The sequence below is a fragment of the Sceloporus occidentalis genome, unplaced genomic scaffold (assembly GCF_023333645.1).
Source record: "Sceloporus occidentalis isolate IW3139 unplaced genomic scaffold, rSceOcc1.0.p SCAF_456, whole genome shotgun sequence".
Taxonomy (NCBI): Eukaryota; Metazoa; Chordata; class Lepidosauria; order Squamata; family Phrynosomatidae; genus Sceloporus; species Sceloporus occidentalis.
Genome location: NW_028317436.1, coordinates 63,686 through 81,905, shown reverse-complemented (window position 1 = coordinate 81,905; position 18,220 = coordinate 63,686). Strand labels below are relative to the sequence as shown.

Sequence of the window (18,220 nt, the reverse complement as noted above, 5' to 3'; positions counted from 1 at the left end):
AAAGTACCCCAGGGGCTTCTCACAATGTTACGTTGCTCCAAACGATTAAATATACTCGGATATAAGTTCACACCATCCTTACTCTTTTCAGGACACCGTGTACGAATACTACGTGGACCCCAAAACCAAGAACTGGGCCTCCTTTGAGGACAAACTTCCCAAGGGCTGGAGAATCCCTCCTAAGTAAGTTGTCCTGGACTCCGGCCCGTTTACCTTTCGTTCAATCTAAATTGCCATATTCACTAAACTCTTCCTTAATGTCTGTGATGATTTATTCACACAGTACATAGTGGTTGGCCGTATATGTTTCTTCAGTGGGTTACATTTATTCAGTCGTATATATATATATAAATATATTTTGCAAATTTTTATAGAATTAGAGGATTGCACAACCTTCTCTCTCTCCGCAGCGCTCCATTCTATAAGATTATGGTGCCCACAGTGGACACGGTTCGATACCAGTTCATCGTCAACTCTCTGGTATCTCACCAGTGGCCAGTCTTGTTGGTGGGGCCGGTGGGCACTGGAAAGACCTCGATTGCCCAGAGCGTCCTGCAGACCCTTGACCCAAGCAAATGGTCAATGCTGACCATCAACATGTCTGCGCAGGTACCTGACAACACGTATGGCCTGCGTACGACCCAGTACCGTCAGCTATGTGTGTGTTCCGCTTCGTCACTTTGTCACGTCCTTTGTTCCTTAGACAACCTCCAGCAATGTACAAAACATCATCGAGAGCCGAGTGGAGAAGCGGACGAAGGGCGTGTATGTGCCTGCTGGCGGAAAGCAGCTCATAACCTTCATGGATGACCTCAACATGCCAGCCAAGGACACGTTTGGGTCGCAGCCCCCTCTTGAGCTCCTTCGTCTCTGGATAGACTATGGCTTTTGGTACGACCGGCAGAATCAAAACATCAAATATGTCAAGGTCAGGCTCCTTTCCAGGACCATCCTGGGCTTTCTTTTTCTATTCCAGTATTCTTCTCTCTTATCCCCAGCCCTTTCTCGTGGTCTACCTTGAATCTTGTTCCCACAGTTTAGGGACTTCTTTAGACTTCTTGGATCACACACTCCTGCCGTTCCTGGTGCTCTAGACCTCTACACTTCTAATGGTTTCTTCTCTCCTTTCGCAGGACATGTTCATCATGGCAGCGATGGGTCCTCCTGGGGGAGGTCGCTCGATTATCTCCAGTCGACTGCAGAGCAGATTTAATCTCATCAACATGACCTTTCCGTCTGTGAGTAATCAATTAGTCAACTAATGGGTAGTGTGGGAACCATATACCCGAGCTGCATATTATTACCATAGACTTGCGGAAGGGATCTAGCCAAGAGGGAATGTACCCAGATAATTACGCTCTCCAGGACTGTATGTAGACTTCCCACCAGCAGGTTGCTTTGAAGTTCAGTGATCGCGTAACGTCTTTAGTCAAGCTGATACGTTGTATAGATGTAGAGTCGCATAAGCTCCGAGGACCTCAGACGGAATGTTCCGGACGATCCCTCTCTATTCTGTTGCTGATCTCCTCTTTCCCCACTGGGCGCAGGAATCTCAAATCAAGCGCATCTTTGGAACAATGCTGAGTCAGAAGCTGCAGGATTTCGAGGAGGAGGTGAAACCAGTAGGAGAAGTCATCACCCAGGCCACCATAGAGCTCTACAACGCAATCACGCAGAGGTTCCTCCCGACGCCTGCCAAGATCCACTACCTGTTTAACCTAAGAGATATCTCGAAGGTGAGTGGCATGGACAGCACAGAAGGCAGAGAATCTCTCAGTAATGGGGTGACAGGGTGGACAGGGAAGGTAGAAGGGGGGTTTTCAAGTAGTGCTTTGGGGAGGAGGACTGCTAAAGGGTGGGCGATGACGTAACGGGGGTGGAAGGTGGTGTCCATAAGGTGTGCCAGATAACCAACCATGGTATCTCGTCCACAGGTGTTTCAGGGGATGCTGAGAGCTCACCGGGATCTCCATGATACCAAACAAAGCATCACCAGACTTTGGGTGCACGAGTGCTTCAGGTATGGATGTTCCCGTCTCTAATCAAACACATCAAGACTCACACAGCGCCACACGCGTGTCCTTTAAACAGCTGGCGAAGAAGATGCATTAGTTGTGTTTTACGCCTCACACAGGGTCTTCTCTGATCGTCTCGTGGATTCATCAGACGCCGAAGCTTTCGTCGGTATCCTGAGTGAGAAACTGGGGTCTCTTTTTGACTTGACCTACCACAACCTGTGTCCAAGCAAACAGCCTCTCTTGTTTGGTACGTACCCCTGGTAGTTGATTCAGATCTCCACTGTTTTCCCTTTGTCTTAAACGTACCCCTTATATCAGCCAGTCAATACGCCAGCGTTATGGTTGAGAGACATACCGCCACTAGTGCCCCATAAATCCCCCTTCTGCTGCTTGGTAATTCCAAGGCTGAGGGGACCAGCATAAGTCAGACCGGTCCCAGTAAAGCTTCCCTAACCCCCAGTTCAATGTCACCAGGTGACTTCCTGCACGAGCCTCCCGTATATGAAGATATCGCAGATTTCCAGGCTCTGAAAACGTTTATGAAGACCCAGCTGGAAGAGCAGAGCCGCGATCCTGGAGCCGGCGCCAAGAAACTGGTCTTATTTACAGACGCCATCCAGCACGGTAGGGGCTTTTGGTGGCGTATGTTAAATGCCGTTCATACGTGCCCGGTATGTTCTTCTTCCCGTGTGCTAACCTATCTCTGTACAGTTGCCCGCATCGTGCGTGTGATTGGCCAGCCAAGGGGGAACATGTTACTGGTTGGCATCGGGGGCAGCGGGAGGCAGAGCCTGGCACGACTGGCATCCTTTATCTGCGACTACAAGGTCTTTCAGCTGGAGGTGACCAGGGGGTATCGCAAGCAGGAGTTCCGAGAAGGTGAGGGAGCGAATTTAAGAATGTGAATGGTGGCGATTCATTCTTTTCTCCTTGGTTTCTTTTTTCTTTCTTTATGCACGTGGAGATCATTACCAAGGGCCATGGATGAGCCGGTCAAAGTGACTGTGATATTATTCCAAGTAATTGGGTTTGCACCAACCTCTTCCGTGCATAATGTGGAAGCTACAACCATTCCGGAAGCCTTCATAATCCATGTATTTCCTCCACTTGCTCTTCTTGCCTTCTCAGACCTGAAGAAGCTGTACCGCCTGGCCGGGGTAGAGGGCCGCCCTTCCGTCTTCCTTCTGACAGACACCCAGATCACGGATGAGTCGTTCCTCGAAGACGTCAATAACGTGCTGAGCTCCGGAGAGGTCCCCAATCTGTACAAGGCGGATGAGTTTGAGGAGGTAACTGGCTTCCTGCTCCCTTCACGCCCCGCACTGAGAACGCCATCTCTCTCCCGGCAATTTGTGGTCTTCTCCATCCCTTCCAATCACTGTGCTGTCCTCTACTCTCTTGCAGATCAAGACTTTGTTGCAGGAGAAGGCTCGGAGTGAGAACATCCCTGAAACCCCGGAAAGTCTCTACAACTTCCTGATAGAGAGAGTACGAAACAACCTACACATAGTGCTCTGCATGAGCCCCGTGGGGGACCCCTTCCGGTGAGGATCTTAACGAATGCCTAATTGCTTACAAAGGACGTAGCGCCATTTTGTGGGAAGCGACATCTTGCTCCCTGCCACCCATTATGCCCATGTGTGTGATGGCCCCACACTCTTGGACCTTGTCTTGACCATGGTTAACTTTTTGGGGAAGAAGAACATTGTCTGGTGTCACTGTAGATGCCGTAGATACTTTATCAGAATGACATTTCTCACACGTCCTCCTTCCTTAGGAATCGGATCCGTCAGTATCCGGCACTCGTGAACTGCACGACCATCAACTGGTTTTCCGAGTGGCCACAAGAAGCTCTTCTGGAAGTAGCTGAGAAATATTTGGAAGGCGCTGAATTGGGTGATATGGAAGGGGTGAGTCTGGTGCCCCCCTACACCTCTGAAACACCCCCTTCTATCCATCCTTTGGCTCTCTGTAATTCCCACCCTTTGTCCCTCAGATCCAGGCAAAGGTGTCCCGCATATTTGTGACAATGCATCGCTCGGTGGCTGAATATTCACACAAAATGAAAGTTGAAATGAGGAGACAAAACTACATCACGCCAACCAGCTACCTGGAAGTGGTATCTAGATACAAGAGGTGAGGGCAAATCTGCAGTGAGGAACCTGGGGACATGTGAGGGTTAAATTAACATGACTGTGTGGGGTTTTTTTTTGCTATTTTTACCCCTGTAAATCCAGTTTATCCTGAAAAGCCCCCTTCACCTGGAGTGGATTATAGGGCTTTACAGCCCTCACTGTGACCAAAACTCTTCTCTGGTTAAGATGGAGACATGGATCATAAGAAGAAGCCACTTGTTATCGCCTCTGCCCAGGGCATGAAAATTCCCTGGCAAGGAACTTATAGAGACCTCAGCTGTATTCGTACATTGCGATGGGTTTGCTCTTTAGGCATGCCATGGGTCTGGGCATGGGAATTAAGACCAGCCCCATATTTCATGGCGCCATTTTTTGGGGCACTCTGCATGTGTACTGTTCTGGCCCAAATATTATTTTTCAGAATAGGCGACGAACCCTGCATTTTAAAGTATATTTGAAAGGCACATTAGTTACATGACATCATGTAACTGGCTGGGACCAACAGAGAGAGCACTGGTATATTTAGTATAATGCAGGGGGAAAAAAATTATTTATAAAAAAAAAAAAAAAAGGAATTTACAGCAGAAAAATTATTTTCACAGTAGGAAATAAATATAGCAATGTATAGTATGGTGTTAGAGTGTCTGTGTGAATGTATATATGTGTGACTGTATGGTGTTAGAGTGTCTGTGTGTATGTATATATGTGTGTCTGTATGGTGTTAGAGTGGCTGTGTGAATGTATATATGTGTGACTGTATGGTGTTAGAGTGGCTGTGTGAATGTATATATGTGTGACTGGTGTTAGAGTGTCTGTGTGTATGTATATATGTGTGACTGTATGGTGTTAGAGTGGCTGTGTGAATGTATATATGTGTGACTGTATGGTGTTAGAGTGGCTGTGTGAATGTATATATGTGTGACTGTATGGTGTTAGAGTGTCTGTGTGAATGTATATATGTGTGTCTGTATGGTGTTAGAGTGTCTGTGTGTATGTATATATGTGTGTCTGTATGGTGTTAGAGTGGCTGTGTGAATGTATATATGTGTGACTGGTGTTAGAGTGTCTGTGTGTATGTATATATGTGTGACTGTATGGTGTTAGAGTGGCTGTGTGTATGTATATATGTGTGTCTGTATGGTGTTAGAGTGGCTGTGTGAATGTATATATGTGTGACTGGTGTTAGAGTGTCTGTGTGTATGTATATATGTGTGACTGTATGGTGTTAGAGTGGCTGTGTGTATGTATATATGTGTGACTGTATGGTGTTAGAGTGGCTGTGTGAATGTATATATGTGTGACTGTATGGTGTTAGAGTGGCTGTGTGAATGTATATATGTGTGACTGTATGGTGTTAGAGTGTCTGTGTGTATGTATATATGTGTGACTGTATGGTGTTAGAGTGGCTGTGTGAATGTATATATGTGTGACTGTATGGTGTTAGAGTGGCTGTGTGAATGTATATATGTGTGACTGGTGTTAGAGTGGCTGTGTGTATGTATATATGTGTGACTGTATGGTGTTAGAGTGGCTGTGTGAATGTATGTATGCGTATGGTGTTAGTGTGTAAGTGTATTGTGTTACGTTGTGTGTGTATTGTATTCTATTAGAGTGGCTGTGTGTGTATAAGGTGTTAGTGTGAGCATGTGCATGCATGTATGTATGTATGTGTAAGTTTAGAGCTTCTAATCGTCATACCCTCCACATGATAATTCATTCCCATCCCCCACCACAATCATTATTCCCCAACCACCGAAACAGTCGGTGCGAATCCTTGTAATGAGTCTCACGATTAACTCCCGACCGCCACCCGTCACACATTCCTCATATATGTATTTATACATGGGGTGCGTGTGTATTTGGCAGGCTCCTGGCTGAGAAACGCGCCGAGCTCGGGGAGAAGGCCACCAAACTCAAGAACGGGCTCTTTAAGATCGACGAGACCCGGGAGAAGGTGGAGAAAATGTCCGAGGAGCTGGCGGTGGCACGGGGTAAAGTGGCCGAGTATCAGAAGCAGTGCGAGGAGTATCTGGTCATCATCGTCCAGCAGAGGAGGGAGGCCGACGAGCAGCAGAAGGTATGTTTGCTGCTACAAGCTGGTTCCACCAGTTTATCTGCCATGCTGTTATTAAACCCCCCCCCTCTATGGCAGCAATTTCCCTTTTTGACTTCTCCCCCCAGGCCGTCGCTGCTCACAGCGAGAAGATCGCGGCCGAGGAGATAAAGTGCAAGGCTCTGGCCGAAAACGCGCAGAAGGACCTCGAGGAGGCCCTTCCCGCCCTGGAGGAGGCCATGAGGGTTAGACCGTGCGCTGGGCACATAATTACCCCAGGTCCATACATGCGCTCCGTCCTACACTAACGCCAGTTCTATACTGATCGCTCGTGTCACCCGTCTCAACAGGCTCTGGAGTCACTGAACAAGAAGGACATGACGGAAATAAAGTCGTACGGGCGCCCACCAGTCCAGGTGGAAACGGTGATGCAAGCTGTCATGATTCTAAGAGGAAACGAACCAACGTGGGCCGAGGCCAAGAGGCAGCTGGGTAAATTGGACAGGGTGTAGTATGAAGTGGGCCAAGCTTAGACTAATGGAGCGGATGGAAAGATCAAGGTGCTTGGAGGGAAGGAAATGCCGGTGACCAGGAATGAAGGGCAAACTGTTTGATCTGATACCCTTCATCCCTAGGAGAGTCCAACTTCATCAAGCAGCTCATCAACTTCGATAAAGACAATATCTCCGAGCGGACTCTGAAGAAGATCGGGCAGTACTGCGCGCAGGCGGATTTCCAGCCGGACACGGTTGGCCGAGTGTCCCTGGCTGCCAGGTCCTTGTGTATGTGGGTGCGAGCCATGGAGGTGAGGGGATGTGTGTTTTTAATTAAGAGCCACATAGTCTAGGGCTGGTTGGCTCCATCTAGATACAAGTCATTGTTTTTGATAGCCTTCCTGTCCTTCTAGAATCTTGGAGAAGTCTTTGTTTTTGTAATGGTTCCAGCTACCGCCTCATAAATACTTTAATGTATATGAAGTCTGTGTTATATATATATACTGACTCGTGTTATTGCTAAAATGTCTCATCTTGTTAGATGTATGGCCGTATATATAAAGTGGTGGAGCCGAAACGCGCCCGGATGAAAGCGGCAATGGCTCAGCTGGCCGAGAAGCAGGCGTCGCTGGCCGAGGCGCAGAACAAGCTCCGAGAGGTGGGAGACCTTTTACTCGGTCGTGTCTTTGTTCCTTGGCTTCGTGTACACAAAAGACGATTATGTTCCCTGCGCTCGTCTTTGGGTCACAAAGTTATGTTGATCGCGCTGTGAAATATCTAGGATAGCTACTAAAAACCTTACGTCTCAGGGCCCCCATGTCTGGGTGCAGCATTAGCTATGGGCGTGCGCCATGTTGCATTGTCCACCAGCTTGGGAAGCACAATATTTCTGCTCTAGCCAAACCTTGATGGTCATTTCTTAAGAGTCTAAGATATGCCATTTTAACCTTTTTTTTTTTGTAGCACCAGACCTTTTTTTTCCTATATGTACCAACTTGTGTAGCTACAGACCATACGACAAACCCCGCAGATGCGGGACACACCGTACCACGTAGCTTTATGGTGTTAGGTTGTGTGTCCGCTGCCAGTGGTATCACGCTGTCTGTGTATCAGGTGGGCGAGCGCCTGGAGAAGCTGAAGATGCAGTACGATGAGAAATTGGCCCAAAAGGAGCAGCTGAGATCCGAGGCCGAGCTCATGGAGGTGAAACTTGAACGCGCAGGAACGCTGGTGACCGGACTGGCCGGGGAAAAGTCCAGATGGGAAGAAACCGTGAAGGTCAGATAACCTTGAGACTGTCTCCCCTCTGTACTTTGTCTCTGTCTCACACCGTCTGGCTGTCACTCTTTAGAAGGTGCGTGACAATATATTGCCTGTCCCTGCAGGGCCTAGAGGATGACCTGGGCTTCATCGTCGGTGACTGTCTGTTGGCTTCAGCCTTTTTGTCATATATGGGGCCGTTCCTCTCCAGCTACCGCGAGGAGATCCTTCAAATCTGGATTAAAGAGGTGACTGGAAACGTTCCTTATTCCATATCTACGCCATATTTCTAATGAAAATCTGTTAAACCTGAAAAAAATATGCCTTCTCCATCACTAGAAACAGAAACTCACAGCAAAAAACACAATACTCATCATGCACACGCTCCACGCTCAGAGCAAACAAAGCCACCACATCTAGAACATGGCCACCACATCTAGAACATGGCCACCACATCTAGAACATGGCCAGCAGTCACAGAGAGCACACAACCTCTCTCATCCCCAGAGGTCAAAACCAGAGTAAACTAGAATATACAAAAACAGTATGCTGTAATAACTGGAATAAAAAATGCCAAAAAACATTCAAAAAGGAGCCGAAGAAAGTCCGAGCGTCCACATCCTCCAACATGGACTTACTCGTCTCTTGCATTCCCAACAGGTTAAAGAGATGCTCGTTCCTTGCTCCCCCAACTTCTCCCTGACCAGCTTCCTATCGAGTCCTACGATGGTGCGAGAGTGGAACCTGCGGGGCCTCCCGTCCGATAGCTTCTCCAGTGATAATGGTGTCATCGTCACTCGGGGGAACAGGTAACACCAAGCATACTTCAGCTTCTCGTCCCGTATTATTTGGGGCTTGCCTTAAAATGCCTTCGTCCTGCACGGTGTGGGATGCCTCTAGACACCTGGGTTCCCTTTGCTGCGTTTTGGGGCTCTGTTATTGCCGAGTGGAATGTAATAATCATGGTGGTACCAGGAACTCCATGTGCCACACGTGGTAGTCACTTGCTTTGTGGCGTCATGTCTGTCTCAGCCACCACCTACCAGCGAAGGGATTTCTCGAGTGTTTCTCGTGACTTGTTATTCTAATCATGCTTATTTTCCCTAGGTGGCCATTAATGATCGACCCCCAGGGACAAGCCACCAAGTGGATCAAGAGCATGGAGTCAACCAAGGTAGGAGCTCAGGATGAAGTCCACCATCAGCCTGCTCTTCACAGACTGTCCGTGGCATAGACTCAGATTTCCCCGTCTCGTACCCGCAGAACCTGAAGGTGATTGACCTCCAGATGGCAGATTTTATGAGGATCGTGGAACAGGCTGTCCAGTTTGGAAGCCCCGTGCTGCTTCAGAATGTCCAGGAGGATCTAGACCCATCGTTGTCACCCATCTTGAACAAATCTGTCACTAAAGTTGGTAAGATAAGCAGGTTATATGGAACAGGAGGGGCTATACGGAGGAGTTATATGAGAGATAGGATGAGCTATAGGGAGGGCTATATGGAGAAATGGGAGGGGTTATTTGGAGGTAGGGTGACCACATCGGCCATGTTTTCTGGGACACGTATACCTTTTTCATGTTTGATGACCAGCCCCGGATAAAATGTTGCCCTGCAGTATGTGGGATGTATAGACTCATGGAAGTTATACATTCTCCATACTGCAGGGCAGCACTGTGTCTGGGCTGGTCAGCGATATGTAAAAAATATATGTGTCCTGGAAAACGTGGCTGATGTGGTCACCCTATGTGGAGGGTTATATGGAGTAACAGAGATGGTTCTATGGCATAATAAGAGGAGTTATAGGGAGGGTTATATAGAGTAAAAGAGGCGTTATTGAGATATATATTTATTTATATCCGTGTGTTTTATTTAGGTGGGAAGCTGCAGATTCGTCTCGGGGATAAGGATGTCGTGTATAATCCAGAATTCCGATTCTACATAACAACCAAACTATCCAATCCGCATTACACCCCCGAGATAAGCTCTCAGACAACCATCGTGAACTTTGCCGTGAAGGAACAGGTAGGGATAACTGGCGCTATACCGGCGCTGTACGCGATTAAAATTTAGCATGCGGCTTTCGTCTACAAACGGTGCTGTAAGCTGTTGGGGATTTGGGACAGGGCCGGCAAACTGTTCTTTAAAATGGTACTTGCAGGAAACCCCTTTTACTACACCCTGAAATCTGCATTTGTGGTGGTTTTGTTGTGGTGGCTGCGGTTGGGTTAGAGTATCTTGGGTGGTTGGCGAAGCAAGAGGAGGAGGTCTTGATGTCCGCTCTGGTGTCTCATGGGGTCGGTTGCCCAGCATGCCCTAGAACAGGGGGCTCTTTGCTTGGTGATATGCGGTTCCTGCACACGCTTTTGTGTCCCCACAGGGGCTGGAGGCACAGTTATTGGGCAGCGTGGTCCGGAAAGAGCGCCCAGAGCTGGAGGACCAGAAGCAGTCCCTCGTTCTCAACATTGCAGCCGGGAAACGGAAGCTGCAGGAGCTGGAGGACGAGATCCTCAGGTGTGTGGAATCATAGCTTTATGCCGAGTGGGGAAGCGTCCTCTCCTCTGGCTGTTTAATGAGATGTCATTCTGTATCTCAGCATAGTGTCCCTTTCTTCCCATCCAACCTCCTCTCCCTGTGTCCTCTCTCTCTCTCTCTCTTCCTCATCCAACATTATCTACATGTGTCCTCTCTATTCCTCATCCAGCATCATCTCCATATATCCTCGCTCTCTCTTCCTCATCCAACATCATCTCCATGTGTCTTCTGCCTTCTCTCCCTGCTTCCTCTTCTCCTTTTCCCCCACCCACTGTGCCATCTCTGCCCCATCAAGCCTCCTTTCCCTGTGTCCTCTCTCTTCCAGATCCAACCTTCATCTACGTTACATCCAGGCTGCTCTCCCTGTGAACTCTGTCTTCCCCATCTAACCTCCTCTCCCTGGGTTCTTTGCCCCCCAAGCCTCCTCTCCCTGCTTCCTCTTCTCCTTTGCACCCTCGCTGTGCCATCTCTGCACCATCCAGCCTCCTTTCTCGTGTCCTCCATGCTCCATGTTGCCTCCTCTGCTGTGTCCTTTATGTATGATGCCTAATTGTATTTTCAGTGACCTGCACAGTGTTAGTTTCTTGCCTGTGTTCTTTCTTCCAGGCTCCTGAATGAAGCCACGGGCTCTCTTCTGGATGATGTTCAGCTGGTCAACACCTTAAAAACATCAAAAGTGACGGCGAGTGAAGTCAGTGAACAGCTGGAGACCAGCGAGGAGACTGAAGAGAAGATAGACACCGCCAGAGAGGTGAGGGGGAGCAAGAGACACTGCCAGAGAATAGAGGGGGGCTACAGACACCACCAGAGAATAGAGGGGGAGCTATAGACACTGCCAGAGAATAGAGGGGGAGCTATAGACACCACCAGAGAAGAGAGGGTGAGCTAGAGATACCCTCAGAGAATAGAGGGGGAGCTAGAGATACCCCCAGAGAATAGAGGGGGAGCTAGAGACATCACCAGAGAAGAGAGGGGGAGCTTGAGACATCGCCAGAGAAGAGAGGGGGAGCTAGAGACACCGCCAGAGAAGAGAGGGGGAGCTAGAGACACCGCCAGAGAATAGAGGGGGAGCTTGAGACATCGCCAGAGAAGAGAGGGGGAGCTAGAGACATCGCCAGAGAAGAGAGGGGGAGCTAGAGACACCGCCAGAGAGGTGGGGGGGCTAGAGACACTGCCAGAGAATAGAGGGGGAGCTAGAAACACTGCCAAAGAAGAGAGGGGGAGCGTCAGACACTGCTAAAAAAATAGAGGGGGAGCTAGATGCTCTACCAGAGAGGAGTTTATGAGCAAGAAATGTGGCCAGAGGGCAGGAATGGGAAAGACATAATATTTCTCCTACCCCAGGCATTCCCCCTCTGTGCCCGGCCTTCATCCCTTATCCCAAGACATACCTCTTTGTCCCCCCCAGGCGTATCGCCCCTGTGTCCAGCTTTCCTTTGTCCCCCCAGGCGTATCGCCCCTGTGCCCAGCGGGCATCTCTGCTGTTTTTTGTATTGAATGACCTGGGGCGTATCGATCCGATGTACCAGTTCTCTCTGGACTCCTACATGGACCTCTTTCACCTGAGCATCGATAAGAGCAAGCGTAGCAACAACCTGGAGGAGAGAATCAACAACCTCAACGACTATCACACCTACGCTGTGTACAGGTACCACATACATGTATACCGTGTACAGGCACTGTGCTGCGCATGTACTCTATACAGCTATGCCGTGTACAGGCACCGTGCTGCACGTGTACTCTATACAGCTATGCCGTGTACAGGCGCCTGGCAGGTAAGCTGTATATTACACTTTGCATCTAATTTTTCTGTTCTCAGATACACGTGTCGCGCGTTGTTTGAGCGGCATAAATTACTCTTCAGCTTCCAGATGTGCGCCAAGATCCTGGAGGTGGCAGGAAAACTTAACATGGACGAATACAATTTCTTCCTGCGCGGTGGAGTGGTGAGTGAAAGGCTGTGCTGTGTATACATGTCACGGTGTAGTAGTGTGTGAGGGGAGGCTGCCACTGTCTGCGCTGTATCTGTGCTGTGTATACATGTCACGGTGTAGTAGTGTGTGAGGGGAGGCTGGCACTGCCGCTGTCTGCGCTGTATCTGTGCTGTGTATACATGTCACGGTGTAGTAGTGTGTGAGGGGGAGGCTGGCACTGCCGCTGTCTGCGCTGTATCTGTGCTGTATATACATGTCACGGTGTAGTAGTGTGTGAGGGGGAGGCTGGCACTGCCGCTGTCTGCGCTGTACCTGTGCTGTGTATACATGTCACGGTGTAGTAGTGTGTGAGGGGAGGCTGGCACTGCCGCTGTCTGCGCTGTATCTGTGCTGTGTATACATGTCACGGTGTAGTAGTAGTGTGTGAGGGGGAGGCTGGCACTGCCGCTGTCTGCGCTGTATCTGTGCTGTGAATACATGTCACGGTGTAGTAGTGTGTGAGGGGAGACTGGCACTGCCGCTGTCTGCGCTGTATCTGTGCTGTGTATACATGTCACGGTGTAGTGGTGTGTGAGGGGAGGCTGGCACTGCCGCTGTCTGCGCTGTACCTGTGCTGTGTATACATGTCACGGTGTAGTAGTGTAGTAGTAGTGTGTGAGGGGGAGGCTGTTACATGTCACAGTTTAGTAGTAGTGTGTAGTAGTGTGCAGTAGTAGTGTGTGAGGGGGAGGCTGTTACATGTCACAGTGTAGTAGTGTATAGTAGTGTAGTAGTAGTGTGTGAGGGGGAGGCTGTTACATGTCACAGTTTAGTAGTAGTGTGTAGTAGTGTAGTAGTAGTGTGTGAGGGGGAGGCTGTTACATGTCACAGTGTAGTAGTGTATAGTAGTGTGCAGTAGTGTAGTAGTAGTGTGTGAGGGGGAGGCTGTTACATGTCACAGTGTAGTAGTGTATAGTAGTGTGCAGTAGTGTAGTAGTAGTGTGTGAGGGGGAGGTTTGTGTTCATGAAGCTGGCTGTCTCTGCCCCTCCAGGTTCTGGACCGGGATGAGCAGATGGATAACCCCTGCCCGGGGTGGCTCTCTGATGCCAACTGGGACAATATCACGGAACTGGACAAGCTGGCAAATTTCCACGGTCTCATGAACTCGTTTGAGCAGTACCCCCGGGACTGGAACCTGTGGTACACGAGCCCCGAGCCTGAAAACGCCTGCCTGCCGGGTAAGCCGCGCATGGCTCTGGATCAATCTGACATGTACTAGAGTCGCTAATTTTTATTGGTCTAAATGACAGTAATTTTCACCTTTTACATTATTGGCCCCAAAAGGTAAGCGGGAAAAAAAAATAAAAACAAAGAAGAAAAAAAAAAGTCTAAAATGTGACGCAATGTGACCTAGAATGGTTATTCCCAGAGTGTCCACTAGAGGGCGCTTTCCCTGTAATCTGATCATTCTGGATCCTTTTATCAGTGATGATAACGGCGATGAAATGTTTCATGTGTTGTCATTTTGAATTCTTCTGGTATGTGGGACAGTTTGGGGAGATACCAAGTCTTTCAGGATATCACCGGAGTGTGAGGTGATCCCTCACGTGTCTGATGAGTGAGCTGCTGTCTTAAGCCAAACTCCTTGTAAAGTCCTTGTGCCCTGGCCTGAGTCATTGCATCGAAACCTAGAACAAAGGTCTCATGTGCCTACCACGTGCATGTGTACCATCTACCACTTCTGCTGTTCCACTTATCTACTACTCTCTCAGAAAACCCCCTTCCATTCCATCTCAGTATCTGACTCTCTAGTGTTAGATTGGGGTCTTTTGCTGTAACTTTTCTCCTCCTTTCAAATAAACTTCCCTCCTTTACTTTATTAAACCGCTTTATGTATTTAATTGTCTTCTCTCCCGTCCCCTCTCTCTGTCTCTCTCTCTCTTCTCTCCCATCCCCTCTCTCTCTTCTCTCCAATCCCCTCTCTCTCTTCTCTCCCATCTCTGTCTCTTTTCTCCCATCGTCTCTCTCTCTCTCTCTCTCTTCTCTGCCATCACCTTTCTCTCTTCTCTCCCATTCCCTCTCTCTTCTCTCCCATCTCCTCTTTCTTCTCTCCCATCTCCTCTTTCTTCTCTCCCATCTCCTCTTTCTTCTCTCCCATCCCCTCTTGCTTCTCTCCCATCCCCTCTCTCTCTCTCTCTCTCTCTCTCTCTCCCATCCCCGCTCTGCTCTTTCTTCTCTCCCTCTCTCACTCTCTCACTCTCTTCTCTCTTTCTCTCTCTGTTTGTGCCGGGAGTGGAGAACATACTTCAATATGTCTGGAGATGGAAAAACCTTTCCTTCCTCCTCCCAGCGGGATTGGTTGTTTCTATCTTTAAGCGACTTCACTATGCATCATGAAGGGCCGACCCAGTGAGCCTCTCCTGCAGAGGGGGCCGGAACTGGCCCTGTATAATGTAGTTAGGGGACACTTGGCTGAAGTCCCTAACGTCATTCACTTTTAGACTTTGGGAGGCTGACAGACCTCACCTGTGGGCTAGTGAGCATCCAGCGCTGAGATCCGGTAAACATGTATGTGTGGGAGAAGGTGGTGGGCACACGCCTGCACATCACTCACATGTTTACTCGTAAGGACCCTCTAACTCCGTCCACCTTGCAGGCGAATGGGAAAACACGTGCAGCGAGATGCAGAGGATGCTCATCGTCCGCTCCCTGCGCCAAGACCGTGTGGCCTTCTGCGTCACGGCTTTCATCATCAACAACCTGGGGTCCAAGTTCACCGAGCCCCCGGTGCTGGACATGAGAGCGGTGAGTTCGCTCGGTGTCCTATACCTGGGTTGGGGGCAATGACATGATTCTCGGGTTCACCAGAGTCAGGCGGTCTGTGACACCCCAACATACATGGCCCAAAGCTTGAGTGCTGCTCAGCTCATACTATATACTTAAGCCCATCATGATCGGCAGGTCTTCCGGTACCTGGAGCCACCACCTTCATAGGGAGTGGATTCCAGAGCTTTACAGCCTTCACTGTGAAGAATTTAAGATGGATAATGGAACTTTGGATCCTCCATAATTATAATAAGTGGCCTCTATTAATCTGCTGTGACCACAGGCGGAATATTTCCACCACAAGGGCCACTCCGTAGGCCCCGCTAGATAAAACAAGTTCATTAATATCTGCTTCACATCCTCTGGCCGCACGCTAATCCCAGATGACATCTTCATGATCCACGTCTTCATGAATTCCGTCTTCGCCATGCTTTCTATTGCCGTCCCAACCCCCGCTGACCCTCCGATCCCTGCTTGTACTCAGGTGGTTGAGGACTCGCTGCCCCGCTCCCCGCTGGTCTTTGTGCTGTCCCCCGGGGTGGACCCTACAGGTTCTCTTCTTCAGCTGGCCGATCAGTGCGGCATGTCCCAGCGCTTCCAGGCCCTCTCTCTGGGACAAGGACAGGCTCCGATCGCTACCCGAATGATCAAGGAAGGAGTCAAAGAAGGTGAGAAAAAGACCCGTTACGCTCGTATTAAATGCCGTGAAAAGGTGTTTCAGCCAATCAGAATTCACGGTGACCAGCAGCGTGTAGGGATACGGCCACCCAATCCACGGTGCTTTTCCATTTCTTTTAGGGTACTGGGTTTTCCTGGCCAATTGCCATCTGTCTCTGTCTTGGATGCCCCAGCTGGACAAGCTGGTGGAGCAGCTGCAGGTGGAGGATCCGCACCCCGACTTCAGGCTCTGGCTCAGCTCCAGCCCGCACCCGGACTTCCCCATCTCCATTTTACAGGCCAGCGTAAAGATGACGACGGAGCCCCCCAAGGTGAGTCCCGCCGGAGAGGACAACCGGAGGGATCCCGGTGCAAACGAGTTAGAGGCTGGACGCTTGGTGGAGGGAAGCTGGCTGGCGGAGGACGATCTGTCGATATCTTTGCCTAATAAACGGAACTTGTGGTTTCCAGGGCCTGCGCGCCAACATGAAGCGTCTGTACCAATCGATAACGGAGCCCCAGTTCACCCGCTGCACCAAGACCTCTGCCTACCGGCGGCTGCTGTTCTCCCTCTGCTTCTTCCACAGCGTCCTGATAGAGCGGCGCAAGTTCCTGCAGCTGGGGTGGAACATCGTCTACGGCTTCAATGACTCCGACTTCGAGGTCAGAAAGACCACCTGGACCCCCTCCCCTGTTAATTGTAATCTTCCCCTAAGAGAAGTGTAACTGGGCCGTACCTGGGGGTGGTGTCAATGCCGCCTGTCACTTATGGGGGTGTAACATGAAATTGCTTCCCCCTGTGGTGGTGGTCCTGGAAATGATCTCCTACCGGGAGGCGTAGTTAGAAATGACTTGCCCCTGGAGACGGTGGTAGTGGAATCTATTGTTTTGATCTATTGGCACGTGAGGTTAGACGGTCTTTAATGTTCTCTAGGGCCCCCAGAAAGTCCCATGTGTGCGATAATACATCTCTCCTGTTAGCTAAACAAGTCACGGCAAATTAAACCCACAGGTGTCGGAGAACCTGCTGAGCCTCTACCTGGATGAATATGAGGAAACGCCTTGGGACGCGCTTAAATATCTGATTGCCGGGGTCAATTATGGTGGCCATGTGACCGACGACTGGGACCGGCGACTTCTGGGCACCTACATTAATGATTACTTCTGTGAACAAGCGCTGACTGCCCCGTTCTACAGGTGCTGAAAGGGTGATCTTTAATGTGGATTGACGTGGCTGTGTTGTGGAAGACTCTGGTGGGGTAACTCTGTGCCTCCGACCCTCTCTTGTATCCACAGACTGTCCTCGCTAGACACATACTACATACCCCGCGATGGAGCGCTGGCATCATACAAGGAGTTCATCAACATGCTGCCATCCAGCGATCACCCCGAGGCCTTTGGACAGCACCCCAACGCTGACATCGCCAGCCAGATCACCGAAGCACATACCCTGTTTGACACTCTGCTGTCTCTTCAGCCCCAAACTACCCCTAGTGTGCACGGGGGGCAGAGTCGAGAGGAAAAGGTAGGTACATCCTCAAGGCTACTGTCGTTCCCGGTTCTGTCTCGTTTCTTCACTCCTGTCGTTCCCGGTTCTGTCTCGTTTCTTCACTCCTGTCGTTCCCGGTTCTGTCTCGTTTCTTCACTCCTGACGTTCCCGGTTCTGTCTCGTTTCTTCACTCCTGTCGTTCCCTGTTCTGTCTCGTTTCTTCACTCCTGTCGTTCCACCTTCTGTCTCGTTTCTTCACTCCTGTCATTCCACCTTCTGTCTCGTTTCTTCACTCCTGTCGTTACCAGTTCTGTTTCGTTTATTCACTCCTGTCGTTCCACCTTCTGTCTCGTTTCTTCACTCCTGTCGATCCCAGTTCTGTCTCGTTTATTCACTCCTGTCGTTCCACCTTCTGTCTCGTTTTTTCACTCCTGTCATTCCACATTCTGTCTCGTTTCTTCACTCCTGTCGTTCCACGTTCTGTCTCGTTTCTTCACTCCTGTCGTTCCACGTTCTGTCTCGTTTCTTCACTCCTGTCGTTCCACCTTCTGTCTCGTTTCTTCACTCCTGTCGTTCCACGTTCTGTCTCGTTTCTTCACTCCTGTCGATCCCAGTTCTGTCTCGTTTCTTCACTCCTGTCATTCCACATTCTGTCTCGTTTCTTCACTCCTGTCGTTCCACGTTCTGTCTCGTTTCTTCACTCCTGTCGTTCCACGTTCTGTCTCGTTTCTTCACTCCTGCCGTTCCACGTTCTGTCTCGTTTCTTCACTCCTGTCGTCCCTTGTTCTGTCTCGTTTCTTCACTCCTTTTACCTTCGCTGATGTCTCACACCGTGTCTGTCTC

General features: G+C 49.7%; 1 protein-coding gene across 1 annotated transcript in view; it reads left to right on the top strand.

Annotated features, from left to right (window-relative positions):
- Positions 1–18,220, top strand: part of LOC149271843 (dynein axonemal heavy chain 2-like) — a 53,096-nt gene that overhangs the window by 26,358 nt on the left and 8,518 nt on the right. The window contains exons 47-81 of the mRNA XM_089507085.1: positions 92–183; positions 411–609; positions 704–928; positions 1,134–1,238; positions 1,548–1,736; positions 1,935–2,020; positions 2,135–2,265; positions 2,493–2,642; positions 2,730–2,897; positions 3,147–3,307; positions 3,423–3,562; positions 3,796–3,937; positions 4,015–4,154; positions 6,020–6,230; positions 6,335–6,451; positions 6,557–6,698; positions 6,842–7,011; positions 7,242–7,358; positions 7,814–7,978; positions 8,086–8,208; positions 8,621–8,769; positions 9,068–9,134; positions 9,224–9,374; positions 9,833–9,981; positions 10,337–10,470; positions 11,098–11,242; positions 11,940–12,139; positions 12,311–12,437; positions 13,457–13,643; positions 15,062–15,210; positions 15,716–15,899; positions 16,030–16,220; positions 16,360–16,551; positions 16,901–17,085; positions 17,185–17,413. Coding sequence (XP_089363211.1) covers positions 92–183; positions 411–609; positions 704–928; positions 1,134–1,238; positions 1,548–1,736; positions 1,935–2,020; positions 2,135–2,265; positions 2,493–2,642; positions 2,730–2,897; positions 3,147–3,307; positions 3,423–3,562; positions 3,796–3,937; positions 4,015–4,154; positions 6,020–6,230; positions 6,335–6,451; positions 6,557–6,698; positions 6,842–7,011; positions 7,242–7,358; positions 7,814–7,978; positions 8,086–8,208; positions 8,621–8,769; positions 9,068–9,134; positions 9,224–9,374; positions 9,833–9,981; positions 10,337–10,470; positions 11,098–11,242; positions 11,940–12,139; positions 12,311–12,437; positions 13,457–13,643; positions 15,062–15,210; positions 15,716–15,899; positions 16,030–16,220; positions 16,360–16,551; positions 16,901–17,085; positions 17,185–17,413 — 5,412 coding nt within the window. The remainder of the gene's footprint in view (positions 1–91; positions 184–410; positions 610–703; positions 929–1,133; positions 1,239–1,547; positions 1,737–1,934; positions 2,021–2,134; positions 2,266–2,492; positions 2,643–2,729; positions 2,898–3,146; positions 3,308–3,422; positions 3,563–3,795; positions 3,938–4,014; positions 4,155–6,019; positions 6,231–6,334; positions 6,452–6,556; positions 6,699–6,841; positions 7,012–7,241; positions 7,359–7,813; positions 7,979–8,085; positions 8,209–8,620; positions 8,770–9,067; positions 9,135–9,223; positions 9,375–9,832; positions 9,982–10,336; positions 10,471–11,097; positions 11,243–11,939; positions 12,140–12,310; positions 12,438–13,456; positions 13,644–15,061; positions 15,211–15,715; positions 15,900–16,029; positions 16,221–16,359; positions 16,552–16,900; positions 17,086–17,184; positions 17,414–18,220) is intronic.